The following is a 25,190-nucleotide window of genomic DNA, read 5'->3' on the forward strand; positions in this document are numbered from 1 at the left end:
AGAACAGATGGTAGAGGAGGGTTACCCACTCACCAACAAATTTTGACAAGGCAACCTGATCTCTCCGCCCCCTGTATTTCAGTTTTTTTCTTCACGGGAATGACGGGGATTTGGGTCTCGGAGAAACAGTATATCCTTCCCATCGGACTCGTAATTTTTTATTTAAAAACAATCTTCTTCCAGTTCGAGTTGAGAAGCTCTTTTCGGTCATAAGAGACGGTAGCAGCAACATTATGTATAAAATAAGTTACAAACAATGACGTGGAAAAAAACACAATATAGCACGGTTGGTTAGGAAGCCCGTAAAACGTCAGCCATCCCCTCCGGCTGACTCTCTAATAATGGCACCGATTTCAGTTAAATACACACATCCACTAGGGTTACAGGGGGCCATGTATCAACAAGGAGTATTTTTCTCTCTGTCCCTCCCTTCAGATGGGAGCTGGTGGACCCCATCAGTGCTGTGCTGTCTGTTTGTCCCGAGGAGCTCGAGGTGTGGAGGATGTCTGTGCTCTCTGCTGCCCTCCGGTGGCTGAGCTCTTCCTACAGTCACAACAGAGACCAGGACACAGCACCACTCACACAGGAGGACAGCATACTGAATAGACTAACAGTACTACTGGTGGGTCCACAGTCTATCATGCTAAAATACATGTTGTCTTGCATCCCAAATGACTCCCTGATCCTTATATAATGCACTATTGTTGACCCAGGGGCCATGAGATGTTTTCAGTTGATATGTCAAATTAAATGATGTTGGTTCTGTTGTACATTTACTTTTTAGTCATTTTAGCAGACGCTCTTATCCAGAGCGACTTACAGCAGGGAGTGCATACGTTTTCGTACTGGTCCCCTTGTGGGAATCGAACCCACAACCCTGGCGTTGCAAGTGCCATGCTTTATGCCATGCTTCTGGTCTCTTATTATTATTTGACCATGCTGGTCATTTATGAACATTTTGAACATCTTGGCCATGTTCTGTTATAATCTCCACCCGGCACAGCCAGAAGAGGACTGGCCACCCCTCATAGCCTGGTTCCTCTCTAGGTTTCTTCCTAGGTTTTGGCCTTTCTAGGGAGTTTTTCCTAGCCGCCGTGCTTCTACACCTGCATTGCTTGCTTTTTGGGGTTTTAGGCTGGGTTTCTGTACAGCACTTCGAGATATTAGCTGATGTACGAAGGGCTATATAAAATAAACTTGATTTGATTTGACCAACTGAGCCACACGGGACTACATTGGTAACTCAGAAGCAAACTTTTTTCTTTTTTTCCCCCCCTCAGACTTTTCCAGAAGACATCACAGCAGCTGGATGGAACAGCTTTGTCAAGGCTGGACTGAAGTAAGGGATTGTACTTATCCTTTATTCAGACACAACTATTCTGTTGAATATAAATGTATATCATGTCTGTAGGGGGGTCCGTCGGGGGTCATGTGGTTTATCTAACCTTTTATTTCTCCAGGTTAGTCTGAGATGTATTTTCCTCTTGACATATTCAACAGTAGATGTCTGTTGTTTATGGAGAATATTTTCCTTCCCAGGTGTCGCTACAGAGACCCTAACTTCCTGAGCACCCTAAACAGGATGTTGGATCTGATGTATGGAGGTAGTGAAGGATCTAAAGACCTGGTGCCTCTACCTACCATCCACATGATGGCCTCCAGCCACTCCCTGTTCCTACCCATCATGCTGGGAGACGAGGAGGACCTTAGTGGGAACACACAGGTTAAAGGTACAGGACTCTAGTGGAAACAGCACCAAATGACTTAAATGAAACAGACAGGTTAAAGGAGTTGGGGGCCATTTTGTTGTTCTCTATATGTTTTTATTCTAACAGCCCATCCAGATCACAAGTTTGCTTTTCCCAGAACTCTTTATCTTGGTGGTGTTTGTGCCCACAACCAGTTATCTAAGTGGTGTTTCACCCAGCACCAGTTATCTAAGTGGTGTTTTACCCAGCACCAGTTATCTAAGAGGTGTTTTACCCAGCACCAGTTATCTAAGAGGTGTATTTACCCAGCACCAGTTATCTAAGAGGTGTTTTACCCAGCACCAGTTATCTAAGAGGTGTTTTAGCCAGCACCAGTTATCTAAGAGGTGTTTTAGCCAGCACCAGTTATCTAAGAGGTGTTTTAGCCAGCACCAGTTATCTAAGAGGTGTTTTAGCCCAGCACCAGTTATCTAAGAGGTGTTTTAGCCAGCACCAGTTATCTAAGAGGTGTTTTAGCCAGCACCAGTTATCTAAGAGGTGTTTTAGCCAGCACCAGTTATCTAAGAGGTGTTTTAGCCAGCACCAGTTATCTAAGAGGTGTTTTAGCCAGCACCAGTTATCTAAGAGGTGTTTTTACCCAGCACCAGTTATCTAAGAGGTGTTTTAGCCAGCACCAGTTATCTAAGAGGTGTTTTAGCCAGCACCAGTTATCTAAGAGGTGTTTTAGCCAGCACCAGTTATCTAAGAGGTGTTTACCCAGCACCAGTTATCTAAGAGGTGTTTTACCCAGCACCAGTTATCTAAGAGGTGTTTTAGCCCAGCACCAGTTATCTAAGAGGTGTTTTAGCCAGCACCAGTTATCTAAGAGGTGTTTTAGCCAGCACCAGTTATCTAAGAGGTGTTTTAGCCAGCACCAGTTATCTAAGAGGTGTTTTAGCCAGCACCAGTTATCTAAGAGGTGTTTTAGCCAGCACCAGTTATCTAAGAGGTGTTTTAGCCAGCACCAGTTATCTAAGAGGTGTTTTAGCCAGCACCAGTTATCTAAGAGGTGTTTTACCCAGCACCAGTTATCTAAGAGGTGTTTTTACCCAGCACCAGTTATCTAAGAGGTGTTTTTACCCAGCACCAGTTATCTAAGAGGTGTTTTTACCCAGCACCAGTTATCTAAGAGGTGTTTTACCCAGCACCAGTTATCTAAGAGGTGTTTTACCCAGCACCAGTTATCTAAGAGGTGTTTTACCCAGCACCAGTTATCTAAGAGGTGTTTTACCCAGCACCAGTTATCTAAGAGGTGTTTTACCCAGCACCAGTTATCTAAGAGGTGTTTTTACCCAGCACCAGTTATCTAAGTGGTGTTTTAGCCCAGCACCAGTTATCTAAGAGGTGTTTTACCCAGCACCAGTTATCTAAGAGGTGTTTTACCCAGCACCAGTTATCTAAGAGGTGTTTTAGCCAGCACCAGTTATCTAAGAGGTGTTTTAGCCAGCACCAGTTATCTAAGAGGTGTTTTAGCCAGCACCAGTTATCTAAGAGGTGTTTTACCCAGCACCAGTTATCTAAGAGGTGTTTCACCCAGCACCAGTTATCTAAGAGGTGTTTCACCCAGCACCAGTTATCTAAGAGGTGTTTTACCCAGCACCAGTTATCTAAGAGGTGTTTTACCCAGCACCAGTTATCTAAGAGGTGTTTTAGCCAGCACCAGTTATCTAACACTAAACACTGTATGTAACACACTAAACACTGTATGTAACACACTAAACACTGTATGTAACACACTAAACACTATGTAACACACTAAACACTATGTAACACACTAAACACTGTATGTAACACACTAAACACTGTATGTAACACACTAAACACTGTATGTAACGCACTAAACACTATGTAACGCACTAAACACTATGTAACGCACTAAACACTATGTAACGCACTAAACACTATGTAACGCACTAAACACTATGTAACGCACTAAACACTATGTAACACACTAAACACTATGTAACACACTAAACACTATGTAACACACTAAACACTATGTAACACACTAAACACTATGTAACACACTAAACACTATGTAACACACTAAACACTATGTAACGCACTAAACACTATGTAACGCACTAAACACTATGTAACGCACTAAACACTATGTAACACACTAAACACTATGTAACACACTAAACACTATGTAACACACTAAACACTATGTAACACACTAAACACTATGTAACACACTAAACACTATGTAACACACTAAACACTATGTAACGCACTAAACACTATGTAACGCACTAAACACTATGTAACGCACTAAACACTATGTAACGCACTAATCACTATGTAACGCACTAAACACTATGTAACGCACTAAACACTATGTAACGCACTAAACACTATGTAACACACTAAACACTATGTAACACACTAAACACTATGTAACACACTAAACACTGTATGTAACACACTAAACACTGTATGTAACACACTAAACACTGTATGTAACACACAACACTGTATGTAACACACAACACTGTATGTAACACACAACACTGTATGTAACACACTAAACACTGTATGTAACACACTAAACACTATGTAACACACTAAACACTATGTAACGCACTAAACACTGTATGTAACGCACTAAACACTATGTAACACACTAAACACTGTATGTAACGCACTAAACACTGTATGTAACGCACTAAACACTGTATGTAACGCACTAAACACTGTATGTAACGCACTAAACACTGTATGTAACGCACTAAACACTATGTAACGCACTAAACACTATGTAACGCACTAAACACTATGTAACGCACTAAACACTATGTAACGGACTAAACACTATGTAACGCACTAAACACTATGTAACGCACTAAACACTATGTAACGCACTAAACACTATGTAACGCACTAAACACTATGTAACGCACTAAACACTATGTAACGCACTAAACACTATGTAACGCACTAAACACTGTATGTAACGCACTAAACACTGTATGTAACACACTAAACACTGTATGTAACGCACTAAACACTGTATGTAACGCACTAAACACTGTATGTAACGCACTAAACACTGTATGTAACACACTAAACACTGTATGTAACGCACTAAACACTGTATGTAACGCACTAAACACTATGTAACGCACTAAACACTATGTAACGCACTAAACACTATGTAACGCACTAAACACTATGTAACGGACTAAACACTATGTAACGCACTAAACACTATGTAACGCACTAAACACTATGTAACGCACTAAACACTATGTAACGCACTAAACACTATGTAACGCACTAAACACTATGTAACGCACTAAACACTATGTAACGCACTAAACACTGTATGTAACGCACTAAACACTGTATGTAACACACTAAACACTGTATGTAACGCACTAAACACTGTATGTAACGCACTAAACACTGTATGTAACGCACTAAACACTGTATGTAACGCACTAAACACTGTATGTAACGCACTAAACACTGTATGTAACGCACTAAACACTGTATGTAACGCACTAAACACTGTATGTAACGCACTAAACACTATGTAACGCACTAAACACTTTGTAACGCACTAAACACTATGTAACGCACTAAACACTATGTAACGCACTAAACACTATGTAACGCACTAAACACTATGTAACGCACTAAACACTATGTAACGCACTAAACACTGTATGTAACGCACTAAACACTGTATGTAACGCACTAAACACTGTATGTAACGCACTAAACACTGTATGTAACGCACTAAACACTGTATGTAACGCACTAAACACTATGTAACGCACTAAACACTATGTAACGCACTAAACACTGTATGTAACGCACTAAACACTATGTAACGCACTAAACACTATGTAACGCACTAAACACTATGTAACGCACTAAACACTATGTAACGCACTAAACACTATGTAACGCACTAAACACTTTGTAACGCACTAAACACTATGTAACGCACTAAACACTATGTAACGCACTAAACACTATGTAACGCACTAAACACTATGTAACGCACTAAACACTGTATGTAACGCACTAAACACTGTATGTAACGCACTAAACACTGTATGTAACGCACTAAACACTGTATGTAACGCACTAAACACTGTATGTAACGCACTAAACACTATGTAACGCACTAAACACTATGTAACGCACTAAACACTATGTAACGCACTAAACACTATGTAACCCACTAAACACTATGTAACGCACTAAACACTATGGAACGCACTATGTGTAACACACTAAACACTATGTAACACACTAAACACCAGACGTTAACACACAGTTCTCTGTCTGCTATCTCTTCCAGAGGCCCTGGTCTCTCTCCTGCTCAGCCTAGTGAAGAGAAGTCCTGCTGTCTGTAACAGCAGCCACTTCGTAGTTCTACTGGGAGGGTACGGAGCTACTCTCAGTACTACAGGTAACCGAGCTGTTCCTTCTGCGTGCTTTTAAACGTCTTCTATTCTACATTTGGCTGACGTGTCGTTTCTGTGCAGATCAGAAACTGTTTCTGCTGCTGCAGGAGTATGAACGAAACGGCATCAGTCTGGTAGACTTTCAGTAAGTTTATTCATTTTATTATCTTTCATCTCAATAAGTTGTCTGTGTTCGCGCGTGCGTGCTATTACACTGATATTTGTGTTTGTGTGTGTGTGTGTGTGTGTGTGTGTGTGTGTGTGTGTGTGTGTGTGTGTGTGTGTGTGTGTGTGTGTGTGTGTGTGTGTGTGTGTGTGTGTGTGTGTGTGTGTGTGTGTGTGTGTGTGTGTGACCTGCAGGTGCATGCTTTGGGGCCCAGCGGCGGTTGAGCACCATAAGGCCCGGAGAAGCCTGGGCGCTTCCTTGTGGCAGCAACCCAGCTCTGAGGACCTCCTGGCTCTGCTCAGCCCTGACACCATGATCAACACCATTACTCACTTCCCCCTGCAACGCAGGATCATCCTACAGGTAACCCACACACACACACATTATGTTTAGATACTGGAGTATTTCCTGAACATGTGACCTGACAAAGAAGGGACTCTGGACCTTTTTAATTAGACTAACTAGTCCCCAGATTGTTTCCTGATTTATATATTCCGGGGGAAACTCTTGGCCCTGTTCATGTGGTGCAACAATAAGATGGCTGTGTGATATGACACTACACTCGTCTTTCTTCAACAGGAGGGTAAAGAACTGATTTTCAAAGATGAGGAAGTGAAGGATCTTGGGAGTGTGTACGACCCGTGTTTCCTCCTGCCTCTGTTCAGCGCCATGCTTCAGCCAGGTGACGACGACGACCAATTAACAAACACCTGAACATCAAAGCGTTTAAACATCCAAGCATTTAAACAACACACTTTACTGAAAAATTTGACACAGTCAAAAGATAGTGAGACATGAAAACAAGAATTTTACACATAGGTTAAAAATACATCAAAAATATAACGAAAGAACATCGCTGTGCCAGTAGGCCAGACTTAAGAAGGCGTTCCTCGCTTATTTAGCGCCAATGTTTGTGAAACCACTTTATTTTTATTTTTTATGAATCTATAAATCCCTGATTATGTGACATCTAAATATACGTTGTGACGTTGAACCAGTGCTGTTGTTACTGCACAGCCTTCTTGCTCAACCAAACTGTTGTCCTTCCCTGTGACAGAGTCTGTGATAGACTGTCTGAAGTTTGTGTCGAGTCATGGCCTTGGTGTGACGATGGTGTCCCTGAGTAGTTATGACCCCAAGCTGAGGGCAGCGGCCTACCAGGTCCTGGCTTCGTACCTCCACCATCTGGAGGCTGCTCGCTTCAGAGAGAAGAGACAGGTACACACACACACACACACACACACACACACAATCAGGCTCACACACACACCACACACACACACACACACACACAATCAGGCTCTACCATACCCCGTTCAAAGGCACTTCAATATTTTGTCTTGCCCATTCACCGTCTGAATGGCACACATACACAATCCATGTTTCAATTGTCTCGAGGCTTTAAAATCCTTCTTTAACCCATCTCCTCCCATTCATCTGCACTGATTTTGAAGTGAATTTAACAAGTGACATCAATAAGGGATCATAACTTTCACCCGGTCAGTATGTCATGGAAAGAGCAGGTGTTCCTAATGTTTTGTACACTCAGTGTATATAGGGGAAAAGACGGTCATTTCAGACACACCAGACATTGCCTTGTACACGAGTGGTAATGTTCTGTATTAACCAGGTCTGTCTCTCTCGTGTCTCCCCAGCTGTTGTACCTGCTGAACATGGTAAAGAATGGGATCAGACAGCAGAACCTCAGGATGCCCTTCTTACTGACCACGTACATCACTAAGGTGGCCCAGCAGATGCTGAAACCAGAGGACCACATGTACGTGGTGGTGAACCGCTTCCTGCTCTCCCATCAGTGTCTGGACTTCAGAAGGGTTCCGGAGTTCTTCAAACTGTTCTACAGCTGTGACATGGAGGTACCGTATTACAGTAGTATTACAGTAGTATGGTGTTACAGTAGTATAGTATTACAGTAGTATAGTGTTAGTATTACAGTAGTATAGTGTTACAGTAGTATGGTATTACAGTAGTATAGTGTTACAGTAGTATGGTATTACAGTAGTATGGTATTGCAGTAGTATGGTATTGCAGTAGTATGGTATTACAGTAGTATGGTATTGCAGTAGTATGGTATTGCAGTAGTATGGTATTGCAGTAGTATGGTATTACAGTAGTATGGTATTACAGTAGTATAGTATTACAGTTGTATTACAGGAGTATTACATTAGTATAGTATTACATTAATATAGTATTACAGTAGTATAGTATTGCAGTAGTATGGTATTGCAGTAGTATGGTATTACAGTAGTATTACAGTATCACAGTAGTTTAGTATTACAGTAGTATTACAGTATCACAGTAGTATTACAGTATCACAGTAGTTTAGTATTACAGTAGTTTAGTAGTACAGTATTACAGTAGTATAGTATTACAGTAGTATAGTATTACAGTAGTATAGTATTACAGTAGTATAGTGGTATAGTAGTACAGTAATTTAGTATTACAGTATGTTAGTATTACGGTAGTATAGTATTACAGTAGTATAGTGTTAGTATTACAGTAGTATAGTGTTGGTATTACAGTAGTTTAGTATTACAGTAGTTTAGTATTACAGTAGTATAGTATTACAGTAGTATAGTATTACAGTAGTATAGTATTACAGTATTACAGTAGTATAGTATTACAGTAGTATAGTATCACAGTAGTATAGTATCACAGTGGTTTAGTATTACAGTAGTATAGTATTCCAGTATTACAGTGGTATAGTAGTACAGTAATTTAGTATTACAGTATGTTAGTATTACGGTAGTATAGTATTACAGTAGTATAGTGTTGGTATTACAGTAGTATAGTATTACAGTAGTATAGTATTACAGTGGTATAGTATTACAGTGGCATAGTGTTACAGTAGTATAGTGTTAGTATTACAGTAGTATAGTGTTAGTATTACAGTAGTATAGTGTTAGTATTACAGTAGTATAGTGCTGGTATTACAGTAGTATAGTGTTACAGTAGTATAGTATTACAGTAGTATAGTGTTACAGTAGTATAGTATTACAGTAGTATAGTATTACAGTAGTATAGTATTACAGTAGTATAGTGTTAGTATTACAGTAGTATAGTGTTACAGTAGTATAGTGTTGGTATTACAGTAGTATAGTATTACAGTAGTATAGTGCTGGTATTACAGTAGTATAGTGTTACAGTAGTATAGTATTACAGTAGTATAGTGTTGAATGAAATAGGTGGCTGAGAAACTATTCTGTCAATTTGGATTGGTGTTTTGTCCAGTTATTAAACGTGGATGCTGTGTGTTTAGCCCAGTGGATGTTATCAGTGTGGAGGTGACTCATCCGTGATATGATGTTGTCTCTCCTCTCAGCACAAGGTGGAGAGGGAGTGGATTCTGTCTGTCCTAGAGGAGGGCCTGACAGATAGACATTGTTATGAGCTGTTGGACCAACAGGGGATCTTCCAGACACTGCTAGGATTCTGCTGCAGCCCACTCTGTGACCAACACACTCGGGTACAAACACAACCACACACACGCGCACGCGCCAGGAAAAATGTAGCGGCAGACACAGTTGACCAGTAGCATTTTAATTTACCGGACATTTAGAGAAATGTACCTGACCAACATGCATTGGGTGGGTAACCTGATTTAGGGGCGTCCACCCACGGTGCTCAGAAGGACAGAAAGCACATTTCCATTGTGGTAATTCATCTTACACAGAACATGTCGAGGATGAAACGACGTGTTTCCTTACTTTGAACATGTTACAATAAATGTCCACATGCACTTTTCCTCAGCCAACAAGACCAGTAACAAACAGCAACATCACCAGTCTATTCATAGGCAGCGTGTCAGTGTCTAGTTTGGGGAAGTACATTTTCAACTTTTTAAAATGAACCTTTTTAAAATGAAGCATTCCTACGTGTCATCACATTTTATAGACTTTCTGGGTTCTGATTGGTAGGACGGTTGAACTAAACTCATGAGGCATTTTAAAAGTTAGCGTCTTCTGAATCCATGGGTACGTTTTTCATTTACGTTATATTTTTATATATATTTTTTTAAATGCACAGTATTTCAATAAAGTATAATGTTATAATATGTTAATGTTTATGACGGTTGTCTTTCCTCCTGTGTTTGACGTTCTCCACCAGACTCTGATAGTGAGAGTCCTGCACCAGGCTGGCCGTGTGACCAAAGCAGCCTACAACCTGACCAAGGACCACGGGCTCCTCACCTGGGTTCTACAGCTGCTGGAGAGGAGGTGACATATACTGTCTGGATTTCATCTTTACTATTTTAAAATCATCTAGACAGACATTCTGGTTCTGATGTGAATTATTTATTTTAAACAACAATAACAAAAAGTTGCCTTCACCAGGAAGCCCTGATGACCAGTGACCATAGGTGGAGGAGGGGTCAGTGTGCTCTCCTCCAGACATGTAGACCAGGGTCTGCTGTAGAATAAAACCCCTCTCCTCTCCTCAGACCAGGGTCTGCTGTAGAATAAAACCCCTCTCCTCTCCTCCAGACATGTAGACCAGGGTCTGCTGTAGAATAAAACCCCTCTCCTCTCCTCCAGACATGTAGACCAGGGTCTGCTGTAGAATAAAACCCCTCTCCTCTCCTCCAGACATGTCGACCAGGGTCTGCTGGGTGCTGTGGTAGAGCTGCTCCATGTTCTGTGGTTCACCAACCTGGGCCAGAAGGAGAGCCATGGTGAGGGAGCCTCCTCTTCCTCATCCTCCACGGCCAAGGAGGACAAACCGCAGGGACACAGCACTCCAAAGGTTCTCCCTCTACCCTTCATCAACCAGTTCCTGTGTGTGGCCATCACCATCATCAGACATCTGAGGTAGAGGACCTCTTAACTACATTACGATGGTCTGCTTAGTAAAGCAAAACGTTGTTAAAAGACACCGTTGTGAGTCGGGTGGAAAGTTTAACACCCGCCACCTGCCAAATGAGGGTAGATTTTGGTAAGGATGTCAGTTTCACCAGCCACGTTGGGGGGTGGTCACACAGCATTAGGGAACACCCCCCCCCCCTGATCTCTGACAGACAGTGCCTTTACCATGGTAATGGCCCGCCCCTTAAAGGGGCAGCAGAACATTTTTGTCTCACCTATTGACTAAACTATTTTTTGGGGTAAATTGTGTTTGAGCATCAACTTTTAGTTATTATAATTAAAACACTCAAATAATTCCATTGTGCTCCTACATTATATCAATGGATGTACTCCTTGTAATACAATTATCTGCCAGAGCCCTGAACTAGTAATGATAATAATGAATAATAATAATAATGAATAATAATAATAATAATAATGAATAATAATAATAATGATGAATAATAATAATGATGAATAATAATAATGAATAATAATAATGAATAATAATAATAATGATGAATAATAATAATAATGATGAATAATAATAATAATACTGATGAATAATAATGAATAATAATACTGATGAATAATAATAATAATAATAATAATAGTAATGAATAATAATAATAATAATGAATAATAATAATAATGAATAACAAGTCGTATGACTCAGCATTTTGTGGCAGGGCAGGCTCTTTGTTGATTCTGAATGTTCGGTTGAATTACTGTTTTACTATTTACTATTGTATCTAAATTATTTATTTGAACATACATTGGTTAAAAGACTTGGGTCACAAAAATGGAAATTGAATTGAGCGATATACCACATTTACTTCTTAATAGTAATACATTTCTTGTTTTAGAAACATTACTAAGCACGCTCATCTGTTATTTGTGATTTTTGTTGTAATAATGGCGTAAAAATATTTTGTCTGGTAAAACATCTGAGAGGCTGGTAGATTTGAATTTTTTTCTTTTATTTACTTGCCACGGTGGCTGGTGGATCAACAAGTTAATTTCCCACCCTGGTTGTGAGATAATGGTAACAAAGTCAATACCTCTATAGATGGTATAAATAGGTCCAGGAGTGGTACCACTTGACCTGTCCAAGAAGAATTCTGGTCTGAAGTCACATGGCCAGAAAAACTCTGGTTATAACTTGATATACAGTGGCCTTCAGAAATGATTCACACCCTTTGACTTTTACCACATTTTATTGTGTTACAGCCTGAATTTAAAACTGATTAAATTTAGACTTTTGGTCACTGGCCTACACACAATACCCCATAATGTCAAAGTGGAATTATGTTTAAAAACATTTTTTTTTTTACTAATGAATTAAAAATGAAAAGCTGAAATGTCTTGAGTCAATAAGTATTTAACCCCTTTTGTTATGGCATGCTTAAATACGTTCAGGAGTAAACATTTGCTGAAAACAAGTCACAATAAGTTTCATGGTCTCACTCTGTGTGTAGTAATAGTGTTTAACATGATTTTTTAATATCTACCTCATCTCTGTACCCCACACATACAATTATCTGTAAGGTCCCTCAGTCGAGTAGTGAATTTCAAGTATGGATTCAAACAGATTCAGCTTCCTGAAGGGAAAGAGGCGTTGTCGTGCCCTCTTCACGACTGTGTTGGTGTGTGTGAATCATGATAGCTCCTTAGTGATGTCGACCCTGACGAGCTCTTGACCCGCTCCAATACAGTCCTGTCGATGTGAATGGGGGTTTGCGCGGCCCTTCCGTTTCCTGCAGTCCACAATCAGCTCTTCTGTCTTGCTGACGTTAAGGGAGAGGTTGTTGTCGGGTTGTCGGTGATCAGGCCTACCACCGTTGTGTCGTCAACAAACTTAATGATGGTGTTGGAGTCCTATGTGGCTACGCAGTCATAGGTGAACAAAGAGTACAGGAGGGGAGTAAGCATGCACCCCTGAGGGGCCCCTTTGTTGAGGGTCAGCATGGCGGACGTGTTGTTGCCTACCCTCACCACCTGGTGGTGGCCTGTCAGGAAGTTCAGGATCCAGTTGCAGAGGGAGGTGTCTAGTCCCATGGTCCATAGCTTAGTTATGACTATGGTGTTGAATTCTGAGCTGTTGTCAATGAAAAGCATCCTCACGTAGGTGTTTCTCTTGTCCAGGTGGGAAAGGGCAGTGTGGAGGGCAGTGTGGAGTGCAATAGAGATGGCCTCATCTGTGATCTTTTGGGCGGTATGCGAATTGGAGTGGGTCCAGGGTGTCTGGGATGATGGCTACAGATGTGAGTGCTACAGGGCGATAGTCCTGTTTACCTTGACGTTCTTGGGCACAGGGACATTTTGGTCGTCTTGAAACATGTAGGTATTACAGAGTGGGACAGGGAGAGGTTGAAAATGTCAGTGAAGACACTTGCCAGCTGGTCAGAGCATTCTCTGAGTGGGCGTCCTGGTAATCCGTTTGGCCTTGAGGCCTTGTGAATGTTAACCTGTTTTAAAGGTCTTACTCCATATCGGCTATGGAGAGCATCATCACACAGTCGTCTGGAACAGCTGGTGTTCTCATGCATGGTTCGAGGCGAGCATAGAAGGCATTTAGCTCAACTGGTAGGTTTGTCTCACTTTCCCTTGATAATCCGTGATAGTTTACGCGCCCTGCCACATCCGACAAGCGTCATAGCCGGTGTTGTAGGATTCGAATCTTAGTCCTGTATTGACGCTTTACCTGTTTGATGGCTCGTTGGAGGTCGTAGCGGGATTTCTTATAAGAGCCCGGATTAGTGTTCCGCTCTCCTCCTTTATTGAGCTGCTACTTCCTGTTTGAGTTTTTACTGGTAAGAAGGAATCAGGAGGATAGAGTTATGGTCAGATTTGCCGAATGGAGGGCGAGCGAGCTTTGCATGTGTTTCTATGTGAAGGTGATTTTAGAGTTTTGTCGCCTCTAGTTGCACAGGTGACGTGCTGGTAGAAATTAGGTAAAACGGATTTCAGTTTCCCTGCATTACAAACACCGGCCAGTAGGAGCGCCGCTTCTGGATGAGCATTTTCTTGTTTGATTTTGGTCATATACAGCTCATTGAGTGCGGTCTTAGTGCCAGCATCAGTTTATGGTGGTAAATAGACCGCTACAAAAATCTAGATGAAAACTCTCTTGGTAAATAGTGGTCTACAGTTAAGATAAACAAAACACACAAAAGAGCCCATAAAACGGCAGATATCCGTTCCAACGCCATTCCTATACTGCTCTCCAGACTGCTGAAGGCAGGTCAGCTCTGTTACCTCTCCTCCTCTCATACCCCTCTTCTCCAGACTGGTGAAGGCAGGTCAGCTGAGGCTCTAGCGCTGACTGAAGCATCGTGGGACAGCTCTGTTACCTCTCCTCCTCTCATACCCCTCTTCTCTTCTCCAGGCTGGTGAAGGCAGGTCAGCTGAGCCTGTATCTCCAGACTCTGAGCTCCATCCTGCAACATTGTGGAACAGCTATGGGGGTCCACCGGGAGGCTGGCTGGCTGACCTTACGACCCCAGGCTCTTTCCTCCCAAGACGCCCTCGCCCTCCTCCACCGCTGGAGCACGCTGACCCACAATGCACCTCTCCTCAGCCAGCTGCAGACTGTGGCGGAGAAACACAAAGTCAAGGAGCTGCTGGGTGAGAGATTACTGGATATGTCGTGCTACTGCTAGAATCTCTGCTGCCTCATGATGGCAGCAGAGATGATGTGACTTTTCTCTCTGAATTACCTGCTTTGACAATATGTTTAGGAGCTGTAGTTTATAAAAACTCATCCGTTCTCTTCCTGAAATCAGACGATGTATGATCATCTTTATTTGCTCCATCTCAGACACGACCTTGCTGCGTTCGTACGTCATGGAAAAACCTGGAAAAGTAAAATGGCCCATTCTTTGTTGTTTTGCCTCTGTACTCCAGCACTTTGGATTTGACAAGACATGCTAACCTCTCACCATTACAATAACAGGGGAGGTTAGCATTTTATATCATGCCCATTTACATTTACATTTAAGTCATTTAGCAGACGCTCTTATCCAGAGCGACTTACAAATTGGAAAGTTCATACATATTCATCCTGGTCCGTTGCAAGCGCCATGCTCTACCAACTGAGCCACACGGGACCTACCCCCAAGACATGCTAACCTCTCACCATTACAATAACAGGGGAGGTTAGCATTTTATATCATACCCCCAAGACATGCTAACCTCTCACCATTACAATAACAGGGGAGGTTAGCATTTTATATCATACCCCCAAGACATGCTAACCTCTCACCATTACAATAACAGGGGAGGTTAGCATTTTATATCATACCCCCAAGACATGCTAACCTCTCACCATTACAATAACAGGGGAGGTTAGCATTTTATATCATACCCCCAAGACATGCTAACCTCTCACCATGACAATAACAGGGGAGGTTAGCATTTTATATCATACCCCCGAGACATGCTAACCTCTCACCATTACAATAACAGGGGAGGTTAGCATTTTATATCATACCACCAAGACATGCTAACCTCTCTCCATTACAATAACAGGGGAGATTAGCATTTTATATCATACCCCCAAGACATGCTAACCTCTCACCATTACAATAACAGGGGAGGTTAGCATTTTATATCATACCCCCGAGACATGCTAACCTCTCACCATTACAATAACAGGGGAGGTTAGCATTTTATATCATACCACCAAGACATGCTAACCTCTCTCCATTACAATAACAGGGGAGGTTAGCATTTTATATCATACCTCCAAGACATGCTAACCTCTCTCCATTACAATAACAGCGGAGGTTAGCATTTTATATCATACCCCCAAGACATGCTAACCTCTCACCATTACAATAACAGGGGAGATTAGCATTTTATATCATACCCCCAAGACATGCTAACCTCTCACCATTACAATAACAGGGGAGGTTATCATTTTATATCATACCCTCGAGACATGCTAACCTCTCACCATTACAATAACAGGGGAGGTTATCATTTTATATCATACCCTCGAGACATGCTAACCTCTCTCCATTACAATAACAGCGGAGGTTAGCATTTTATATCATACCCCCAAGACATGCTAACCTCTCACCATTACAATAACAGGGGAGATTAGCATTTTATATCATACCCCCAAGACATGCTAACCTCTCACCATTACAATAACAGGGGAGGTTAGCATTTTATATCATACCCCCAAGACATGCTAACCTCTCTCCATTACAATAACAGCGGAGGTTAGCATTTTATATCATACCCCCAAGACATGCTAACCTCTCACCATTACAATAACAGGGGAGATTAGCATTTTATATCATACCCCCAAGACATGCTAACCTCTCACCATTACAATAACAGGGGAGGTTAGCATTTTATATCATACCCCCAAGACATGCTAACCTCTCACCATTACAATAACAGGGGAGGTTAGCATTTTGTATCATACCCCCAAGACATGCTAACCTCTCTCCATTACAATAACAGGGGAGGTTAGCATTTTGTATCATAACCCCAAGACATGCTAACCTCTCACCATTACAATAACAGGAGAGGTTAGCATTTTATATCATACCCCCAAGACATGCTAACCTCTCTCCATTACAATAACAGGGGAGGTTAGCATTTTATATCATACCCCCAAGACATGCTAACCTCTCACCATTACAATAACAGGGGAGGTTAGCATTTTGTATCATAACCCCAAGACATGCTAACCTCTCACCATTACAATAACAGGGGAGGTTAGCATTTTATATCAAATCCCCAAGACATGCTAACCTCTCTCCATTACAATAACAGGGGAGGTTAGCATTTTAGAGGGGTATGATATTTGTGAGTAACTTTCTCGCTCATCATTATTCACGATTCATTCAAGATTATCCGTAGTCATGGTAGCATCCACATTAATAAAGAAGTGTTTAGAAATATTATATTCTGATTTACAATAAAAGTGACTCCAAAATGACACAATACATTATTTACCATTCATTTCTATTGGGTACAAAATAATCTGAAACACAACCAAAACAAACAGAAAATGCATCCAACAAGTTTGTAGAGTCATAAGGTTGATGTTGTCATTACGTACTATGAATATGGGACCAAATACCAAACCTTTGATTACTTCAATACACGTATACAGTAAGTGAATTTGTCACAATACTTTTGGTCCACTAAAATGGTGGGGGGACTATATACAAAAAGTGCTGTAATTTCTAAACGATTCACCTGATATGGATGAAAATACCCTCAAATTAAAGCTGGCAGTCAGCACTTTAACCTCATAGTCATTGTATCATTTCAATTCCAAAGTGCTGGAGTACAGAGACAAAACAACAAAAAATGTGTCGCTGTCCCAATAATTACGGAGGGTGCCCTATGTACGTAGAGACGCCACCAATTGTTGGTCATGGAAATTTGGTTTAAAGTCATGGAAAAGTCATGAAATTCCATCTGTAAAAATGTGTATGAACCTTGCCTTGACAAACCTCTGTACTGGCATTGGTTTCAGCTTGGCATTATTCACCCCTTGTCCTTGTCTATGACAGCAGAGTCAACATGCCTGTTTGTGTTTCTGTACATCCTCAGGGTCGGGCAGGGAGAAAGGCAGAGGGAGAAGCTTCTCTGTCCAGGCCCGTTTTAACTCCCGACCAAAGGATCAGGGGGAGGAAGGAGAGGTAGAGAGACGAGAGGAGGAGAAGACTCTGCTGGAGAAGTGTATTCCTCACCTCAGGAATATCTTTACCCACTGGGAGCCTGCCTCCCTTGCCTGTCCCCCCTCTTCCCCCGCCAGCCCACCTCCCTCCCATGACCTCCATACTCCCCTCTCCACCCCCCTGGCCAACACCACAGCCCATCTTCTCACCAGGTGGTTCCTGAACTCCTTGGTAGAGGAAGCCTCCACCTACGAGGACAAAAGGACAGTCCACTTCCTTCGCTGGTTCCAGAAGACTGTCCTGTCTCACAGATTCATAGTGGACCTGGTGCTGGCTGACCCTGCTGTGAGACTGGACCTGCTCCGTCTCTATCACCAGGCCTGTGAGCCTCAGGCCCAGCCCCAGGCCCAGGCCCAGGCCCAGATCTCTTCCAGGGTAGAGCACGTCCAGCTGTTCACCAACATTATGATCCAGCTCCTGGAAGCCAGAGGCTGCACTGAGAGTGACCTGCACAGGGCCGTGCTCACAGCATGCTCCCTAGGAACAACATGTGATGACCAGACCACGAAGGGTAAGAAGAGATGGCCGATTCAGATTAACTTTATCTTCAATATTTATTGTACCCGTAACAGGGGAGAGTGCAGTGGTTTGTAAAATAACATCAGATATAGCTACACATTACCAGAAAAATAGTTACATCGAAACTGGTTGCATCACTTGTGTTGCTTGGAAACGGAAGGAAATGACACGTCTCATATGTTGTTGTTGTTTATCTCCTCCAGAAGGTCTGATGTTACTGTCTCTGTACATCCACGAGATGTGGAGCGGAGCGAAGAGCCCAGAGCTGTTCCTGAACCATGTCAGAGTGGTGAAGGAGATCCAGGGTTCGTTAGGGACCACGGACCAGAAGAAAAAGTCCAAACGACGTTCCCAGACACACACAGGCCTCAGAACCATCTGTAGTGACCTCCTCTCAGGACTGCAGTCTACTGTTGCACCATAGGGGTTACATAGCTGGGGCCCGCATTATACCCTATTGAGTACACTATTTCTTAACCAGGGCACGTGGTCTCTGGTCAAAAAGTAGTGAACTACACTGAGTGTACAAAACATTAAGAACACCTGCTCTTTCCATGACATACTGACCAGGTGAAAGCTATGATCCCTTATTGATGTCACTTGTTAAATCCACTTCAATCAGTGTAGATGAAGGGGAAGAGACGGGTTAAAGAAGCATTGTATGTGTGTGCCAATCAGGGGGTGAATAGGCACGACAAAATATTTAAATGGCTTTGAACGGGGTATGGTAGTAGGTGCCAAGCGCACCGGTTTGTTTCAAGAACTGCAACGCTGCTGGGTTTTTCACACTCATCAGTTTCCTGTATGTATCAAGAATGGTCCACCACCTAAAGGACATCCAGCCAACTAGACACAACTGTGGGGAAGCATTAGAGTCAACATGGGCCAGCATCCCTGTGGAACGCTTTCAACATCATTTTAGAGTCTCCATGTCCCGATGAATTGAGGCTGTTCTGAGGGCAATGGGGGGGGGGGGTAGAAACTCAATGTTTGGAAGGTGTTCCTAATGTTTGGTGTACTCTGTGTGTGTGTGTGTGTGTGTGTGTGTGTATCGGGAACAGTTCCATACAGTAGATTCAGAGTTGAGATAAGTGTGTACAACTCAGACTCTTGTGCAAATCATCAATTTACGTCTAGTGAGAGAGGACATTTTCAAGTCAGAATACAGCATGCATACTTGTACAAATTTGAAAACGGTATTCACTCATAAAATGGAAGCCTCGTTATCTTGAAAACGGTATTCACTCATAAAATGGAAGCCTCATTATCTTGAAACGGTATTCACTCATCAAATGAAGCCTCATTATCTTGAAACGGTATTCACTCATAAAATGGAAGCCTCGTTATCTTAAACGATATTCACTCATAAAATGGAAGCCTCATTATTTTTGCATCTGAATTTTCTAAAAGAAGTTGTGTGTTATGTATGAAAGTCATTCATTTCATTTATTGTTCAAAACATTCACTTCTCTTTTATTAAATGTTGTAAAACTGTTTTGGTGTGGTCTTGTATTTGAATAGAAACATAGAAATCCCACTTTGTAACCAGGCTATTACATTGCAGATAGTCGATGTTACATACATCTGTTTTATAATAGTTCTGAAGAGTTGAGAAATCTTCCATCAGACCACAGCAGTGGTGTTTCAAATGCCATATCCTGCCAGTGTGTCCTTGAGGCACTTAATCCCTAAAATGTCTCTGAGCTCTACACTGGCTGCCTTGTGTTCCCAACGTGTGTCTTTCAGAGGGGTTGGGATAAAGCAGAAAACAGATCCAAGTATTCTCCATCAAGCACAATTGGATCTAGGGTTCCTCCACGATTTCTTGGACTTTTTGGAACTGTGAGCTCTGCACAGAAAATACAATACATTTACATTAAACAGGTGCCGGTAGGAAACTCTTTTGGTTTTCCCATCAGTGAGTCTTAACAATTAGCTTTATCAGCCTTTCAGATTCAAAGCATCATAAATACTCAGCTGTCTGTAAAACGTGACCTGAAATACATTATATTCAGGAACTTGATTCTATGAGACTGAAAGGAACACTTACTTGGGTAGACTGACTGAACGGGACATGAAAGTCAAAATGACAAACAGGAATCCCACAAAAGCAGCCAGACTGATCCAGAATATGATCACTATCAAGTCTGGAGGAGGGAAAAGAGGGACAATGTTAGTATCGCTGCAAGTCTTTGTTCCAAATGGCATCTTATTCCCTTTGTAGTGCACTACTTTTGACCTGTATAGTGCACAACTTATGGGTCCTGGTCAAAAGTAGTGCACTTCATAGGGAATAGGGTGCCATTTGGGATACACAATAGGGATGATGGTAAAGGAAGCCTTTTCAATACTCACACTTGTTATATTTCAGTTTGCGCTCGTCCACTGGTATTGGGTCTAGGTAATCGTAGTAATATTCCCACTCGTATCTCCATGAATCCTGTGAGGAGTTAGTGGAGTTTATCATCCTCATGGTCAGTCTTGTAGGACTGCTTTTCCTCTCTCAGATGTATTGTGCTCTCCCTCTCCCCCTCTCTGTCTGTCTCTCTCCTGCCCTGCCGCTCTCTCTCTCCTGCCCTGTCTCTCTCTCTCCTGCCCTGTCTCTTTCTCTCTCCTGCCCTGCCCAACTCTCCTGCCCTGTCGCTCTCTCTCTCCTGCCTTGTCGCTCGCTCTCTCGCCCCGTCTCTCTCTGTCTCTCTCTCTACTGCCCTGTTTCTCGCCCTGTCTCTCTCTCTCCTGACCTGTTTCTCTCTCTCGACCTGTCTCTCTCTCTCTCTCCCGCCCTGTCTGTCTCACTCTCAAACCGAGATCATGATAAAACATCTTTTTTTTAAACAAGGGACTTATGTATAGATCTCAATTTTTCATAAAAAGTTAAACTATGGGTGGCTCATAGAAATACAATGTAGCTTATGTGTCACTTAATTTTCTAATTTCCTTTGTACAGCGTTATGTTGTCGGCTGCCCTTGAAATCCACATCGATCTTTATGATTAGCATAATTGAGTTACTATAATTTATCAATGTATCATCACCATTCTCAATTTGCGATAAAATCTTTAATATTGTCCTGATTCACATCTGTGTGGTGTCATTGCAGCAATCTTGTCCTGGACTCTTCTGGTCTCTCGCGAGAATTTGGTTCTGCGTTCCAAGATGTTATTCCCTCGTAAAGGTTTGGCCACAGATAGAACAATGCACCAGATATTTCATCGGATGTATACATTTGAAGCATCCGGTAAGCGTTTCCACTCACTACCAAATATGGTGATGAGAGGAAGCCCAGTGAGAGATGGAGTGAAAGGAATTTTTGTCCGACAATCTGCAAATTTTCTCATCGATTAAACATTTGATCTCCATACAGTTTTCGGTTTCAAAAAGGAGGATATATAACAAACAGAGTGGACTGCATGTTGTAGACTTTACTCTTTACCAACGTTTCTAAAAATGGTATTTTAAGAGTGCAGGGGCGAATTGAGTTATTGCACACGCGCACTTCATAGAGTAGGCGTTCCCTAACGGAAATATGCAAATACATGCTAGAACGCGCCAATAGGATCTCACTAGCTTGTGCTTGGCTCTGCCCACATCCTTGCTTGTTCTGCCCACTATGATTCATTTGCTCCGATTGGGTACGACTGGTTCCATCTTGGGTTAGTTCTCAAAATCTTTGTTATGGTCATACCTGTTATCGACAAGCGGATACACGGGCTAGCAACAAGAGCTGATGTTTGCTACGAATATATAACCACAGCTAGCTGGCTGAATCACCACGCGTTACTCACTTATAAGGATAATTGGTCGGCACATCAACAAATAAGTATGGATTCCGTCAACGCTTTCAACTTGGAGGTAAAATATGAAGCTGTTTTTGTAGTTGTCGTTTTCGGTTAGTTAACTACATTGCTATCTAAGCTAGCTAACCTAGAGGCAGATATCTCTGTTGGCTAACCAAATGTCGATGCAGTTAGCTAGTTATCTGGCCAAAGATGTCCTAAGTTAGCCAATAGTTTGCCATGTTACAAAAATGATCTAACCCACCAGAAGGACAATATATTAATTTAATAGCAAATCAAACGTAAGTTAGCTGCTACCCGCTTGTGACCTTTCCAATCAACAACTCCAACATGGCTACGCAGCTAACGTTAGCTAGCTAAAAGCTATCATGCCAGGTGGCGAACTTTATTATTTTTGTTAACCTAAGATGGATCGTCAGTCTTTGATTGTTATTGCTGGTCTCTATGATTAATGCACAGACCATGACAGAAACGGCGGATAATGTGAACTTTATTGCACGGCCAGATTTCTGTTTTGTTGGGTTGATAGTGTCGGCCTGTATTAGCACATAAGCCAATGGTTCCTCATTGAGCTAACTAACTAGTTGGCTACAGTAGCTAGCTAGCTGCTAGGTGGTGATTTCGTTAAAGGGAAATGCAAAACAGGTTATGTAACTACAAGCTTGGTAACGTTAGTTTCCCAGTTGTTTCTATGTACAAAGTTTTGTCTAAAATATAACTATTCGTTAATACAACTAAAGTGTTGTGTGTTAGCTAGCGTTATTGTAGGTAGCTAACGTTAGCTGTTTTCCTCTTGTAGATGACTACACTAGCCATTTATATCCCCGTCAACTGTTACTTTTTATAGCCCAATTCAAAACATGGGCAGTATCACTTCATCATTCCCCACGTTGTATATGTTTGCCATTTGCCTGTATATGCACCATGTGTTAATTGTAGATGCATCCAGTGTTTTCTATTCTTTCTCCAATGATTATCTGTGTCTACCCATACTCTCTAAACTTTGTAACTATGGTTATAATATAAAACACAAATGTGAGTTTTGGATGGTTTTATGTGTTCTGGATTAGATGACCTCGTTCAGGTGCTAACTAAAGTTATTATTCGTTTGCCTCAAACTATAGTTATTCGCCATGATTGACATGAAGCCTCCAATATCACGAGCAAAGATGATGTCAGTCACTAAATCAGCAATAAAGGCTATCAAGGTAAGTTAGGCCAACATTAAGAGCAACGTGTGTGTGAACTGTGTATACTGTAGAAGGAGCACTGTCCTGTTCATTTATCAGATGAGTGTCTCATTGGAAAAATGAAATAGCGGTGAAGTTATTTTTCTTATGCTATAATGTGACCATGTCTACATTCACACCGTGACACATTTTATCTTGTTTCATGTCGCCTCTCAGCTATACAAGCATGTCGTCCAGATTGTGGAGAAGTTCATCAAGAAGGTAAGTCATGGAAAAACAACCATTTGTTTTAGTCTTTGGCGAAGTTATTATTTCGGGCTGTTCGTGCACACATTGTTTTCTTTCTCGAGGAAAACCTGAAGTTAGGGAAGCCGAAGTCTACGTCCCTTCATCAGTGATTTGTCAACAGTAGGGATTCTAAAATTGTGTTTGTCATTCAATGAGAGACAAATGTTTCACTCAAATTTATTCACTTGAAATACTGCACAAAACATCTTAGTTGGATGTAAAACCGAGTGACTAAGATCTCTGCAAAAATGTAAACCAATTACATATTTTTTTGAGGTGTCTTAGATTAATTCTGACTATTTTGAGGAAGTGTACTGGCTACGGCATCTCAAGATGGACAAACAGTACTATTGCTGCTTTTTTCTTGTTTTTCAAGCGATTATGCAAGCACACCCGTTCGGTTTGCTTATAGGCGCCAGCCGAACTGAGGCATGCGGAAGGCTTTAGCCCTGGAAACCATATCATAAAACTAAAGTTTTTACCCTTTTTATAAAATGGTTATAAAACATTTAAGGTTTTGACCCTTATTGTAATTTGTAGACCAGTGATAGGTAGAAGGTAGAAATACCAATGCTGATGATAATAACATCTGAGCCTTGTTCCTCAAGTGTAAGCCAGAGCTGAAGGTTCCTGGGCTATACGTGGTGGATTCTATAGTCCGACAGTCCCGACACCAGTTTGGAGTGGACAAGGACGTCTATGGACCCAGGTTCCAAAAGAACTTCACCCAGACCTTCCAGAACCTCTACCTCTGTCCACACGATGACAAGGTAGGTTACTACTGTAGCTGGGTTTTTTGGGTGGGGGGGGGGGTGTTACACCAAGTCAGTGACGCACAGTTTTTGTTCTAGCACTGGCACACTAATCAGTAGTTTAGTCGTGGATGGTTGTATTCGGTTAGTCGCGGATGGTTGTAGTATACGGTTAGTCGTGGGTGGTGGTTGTAGTATACGGTTAGTCGGGGGTGGTGGTTGTAGTATACGGTTAGTCGCGGATGGTTGTATACGGTTAGTCGCGGATGGTTGTATACGATTAGTCGTGTATGGTTGTAGTATACGGTTAGTCGTGGGTGGTGGTTGTAGTATACGGTTAGTCGGGGGTGGTGGTTGTAGTATACGGTTAGTCGTGGGTGGTGGTTGTAGTATACGGTTAGTCGCGGATGGTTGTATACGATTAGTCGTGTATGGTTGTAGTATACGGTTAGTCGGGGTGGTAGTTGTAGTATACGGTTAGTCGCGGGTGGTGTTGGTTGTAGTATACGGTTAGTCGCGTGTGGTGGTTGTAGTATACGGTTAGTCGTGGGTGGTGGTTGTAGTATACGGTTAGTCGGGGGTGGTGGTTGTAGTATACGGTTAGTCGCGGATGGTTGTATACGGTTAGTCGCGGATGGTTGTATACGGTTAGTCGCGGATGGTTGTATACGATTAGTCGTGTATGGTTGTAGTATACGGTTAGTCGGGGGTGGTGGTTGTAGTATACGGTTAGTCGTGGGTGGT

At 41.9% G+C, this 25,190-nt stretch overlaps 2 protein-coding genes across 2 annotated transcripts in view; both read left to right on the forward strand.

The window, feature by feature from the left end:
* Window positions 1-19,914, forward strand: part of LOC139549692 (nucleolar pre-ribosomal-associated protein 1-like) — a 31,811-nt gene extending 11,897 nt beyond the window's left edge. Inside the window, exons 5-20 of the mRNA XM_071360355.1 lie at window positions 184-206; window positions 436-622; window positions 1,281-1,339; window positions 1,540-1,730; window positions 6,064-6,174; window positions 6,251-6,314; window positions 6,530-6,698; window positions 6,915-7,017; window positions 7,393-7,553; window positions 7,991-8,209; window positions 9,676-9,819; window positions 10,461-10,570; window positions 10,940-11,161; window positions 14,583-14,821; window positions 17,774-18,412; window positions 18,624-19,914. Coding sequence (XP_071216456.1) covers window positions 184-206; window positions 436-622; window positions 1,281-1,339; window positions 1,540-1,730; window positions 6,064-6,174; window positions 6,251-6,314; window positions 6,530-6,698; window positions 6,915-7,017; window positions 7,393-7,553; window positions 7,991-8,209; window positions 9,676-9,819; window positions 10,461-10,570; window positions 10,940-11,161; window positions 14,583-14,821; window positions 17,774-18,412; window positions 18,624-18,844 — 2,862 coding nt within the window. The 3' untranslated portion in view covers window positions 18,845-19,914. The remainder of the gene's footprint in view (window positions 1-183; window positions 207-435; window positions 623-1,280; window positions 1,340-1,539; window positions 1,731-6,063; window positions 6,175-6,250; window positions 6,315-6,529; window positions 6,699-6,914; window positions 7,018-7,392; window positions 7,554-7,990; window positions 8,210-9,675; window positions 9,820-10,460; window positions 10,571-10,939; window positions 11,162-14,582; window positions 14,822-17,773; window positions 18,413-18,623) is intronic.
* A 2,112-nt stretch (window positions 19,915-22,026) lies between these two features.
* LOC139549614 (SR-related and CTD-associated factor 4-like) overlaps window positions 22,027-25,190 on the forward strand; it is a 44,211-nt gene continuing 41,047 nt past the window's right edge. Inside the window, exons 1-4 of the mRNA XM_071360272.1 lie at window positions 22,027-22,271; window positions 23,341-23,424; window positions 23,623-23,667; window positions 24,303-24,464. Coding sequence (XP_071216373.1) covers window positions 22,095-22,271; window positions 23,341-23,424; window positions 23,623-23,667; window positions 24,303-24,464 — 468 coding nt within the window. The 5' untranslated portion in view covers window positions 22,027-22,094. The remainder of the gene's footprint in view (window positions 22,272-23,340; window positions 23,425-23,622; window positions 23,668-24,302; window positions 24,465-25,190) is intronic.

This window comes from Salvelinus alpinus, chromosome 22, assembly GCF_045679555.1.
Source record: "Salvelinus alpinus chromosome 22, SLU_Salpinus.1, whole genome shotgun sequence".
Taxonomy (NCBI): domain Eukaryota; kingdom Metazoa; phylum Chordata; class Actinopteri; order Salmoniformes; family Salmonidae; genus Salvelinus; species Salvelinus alpinus.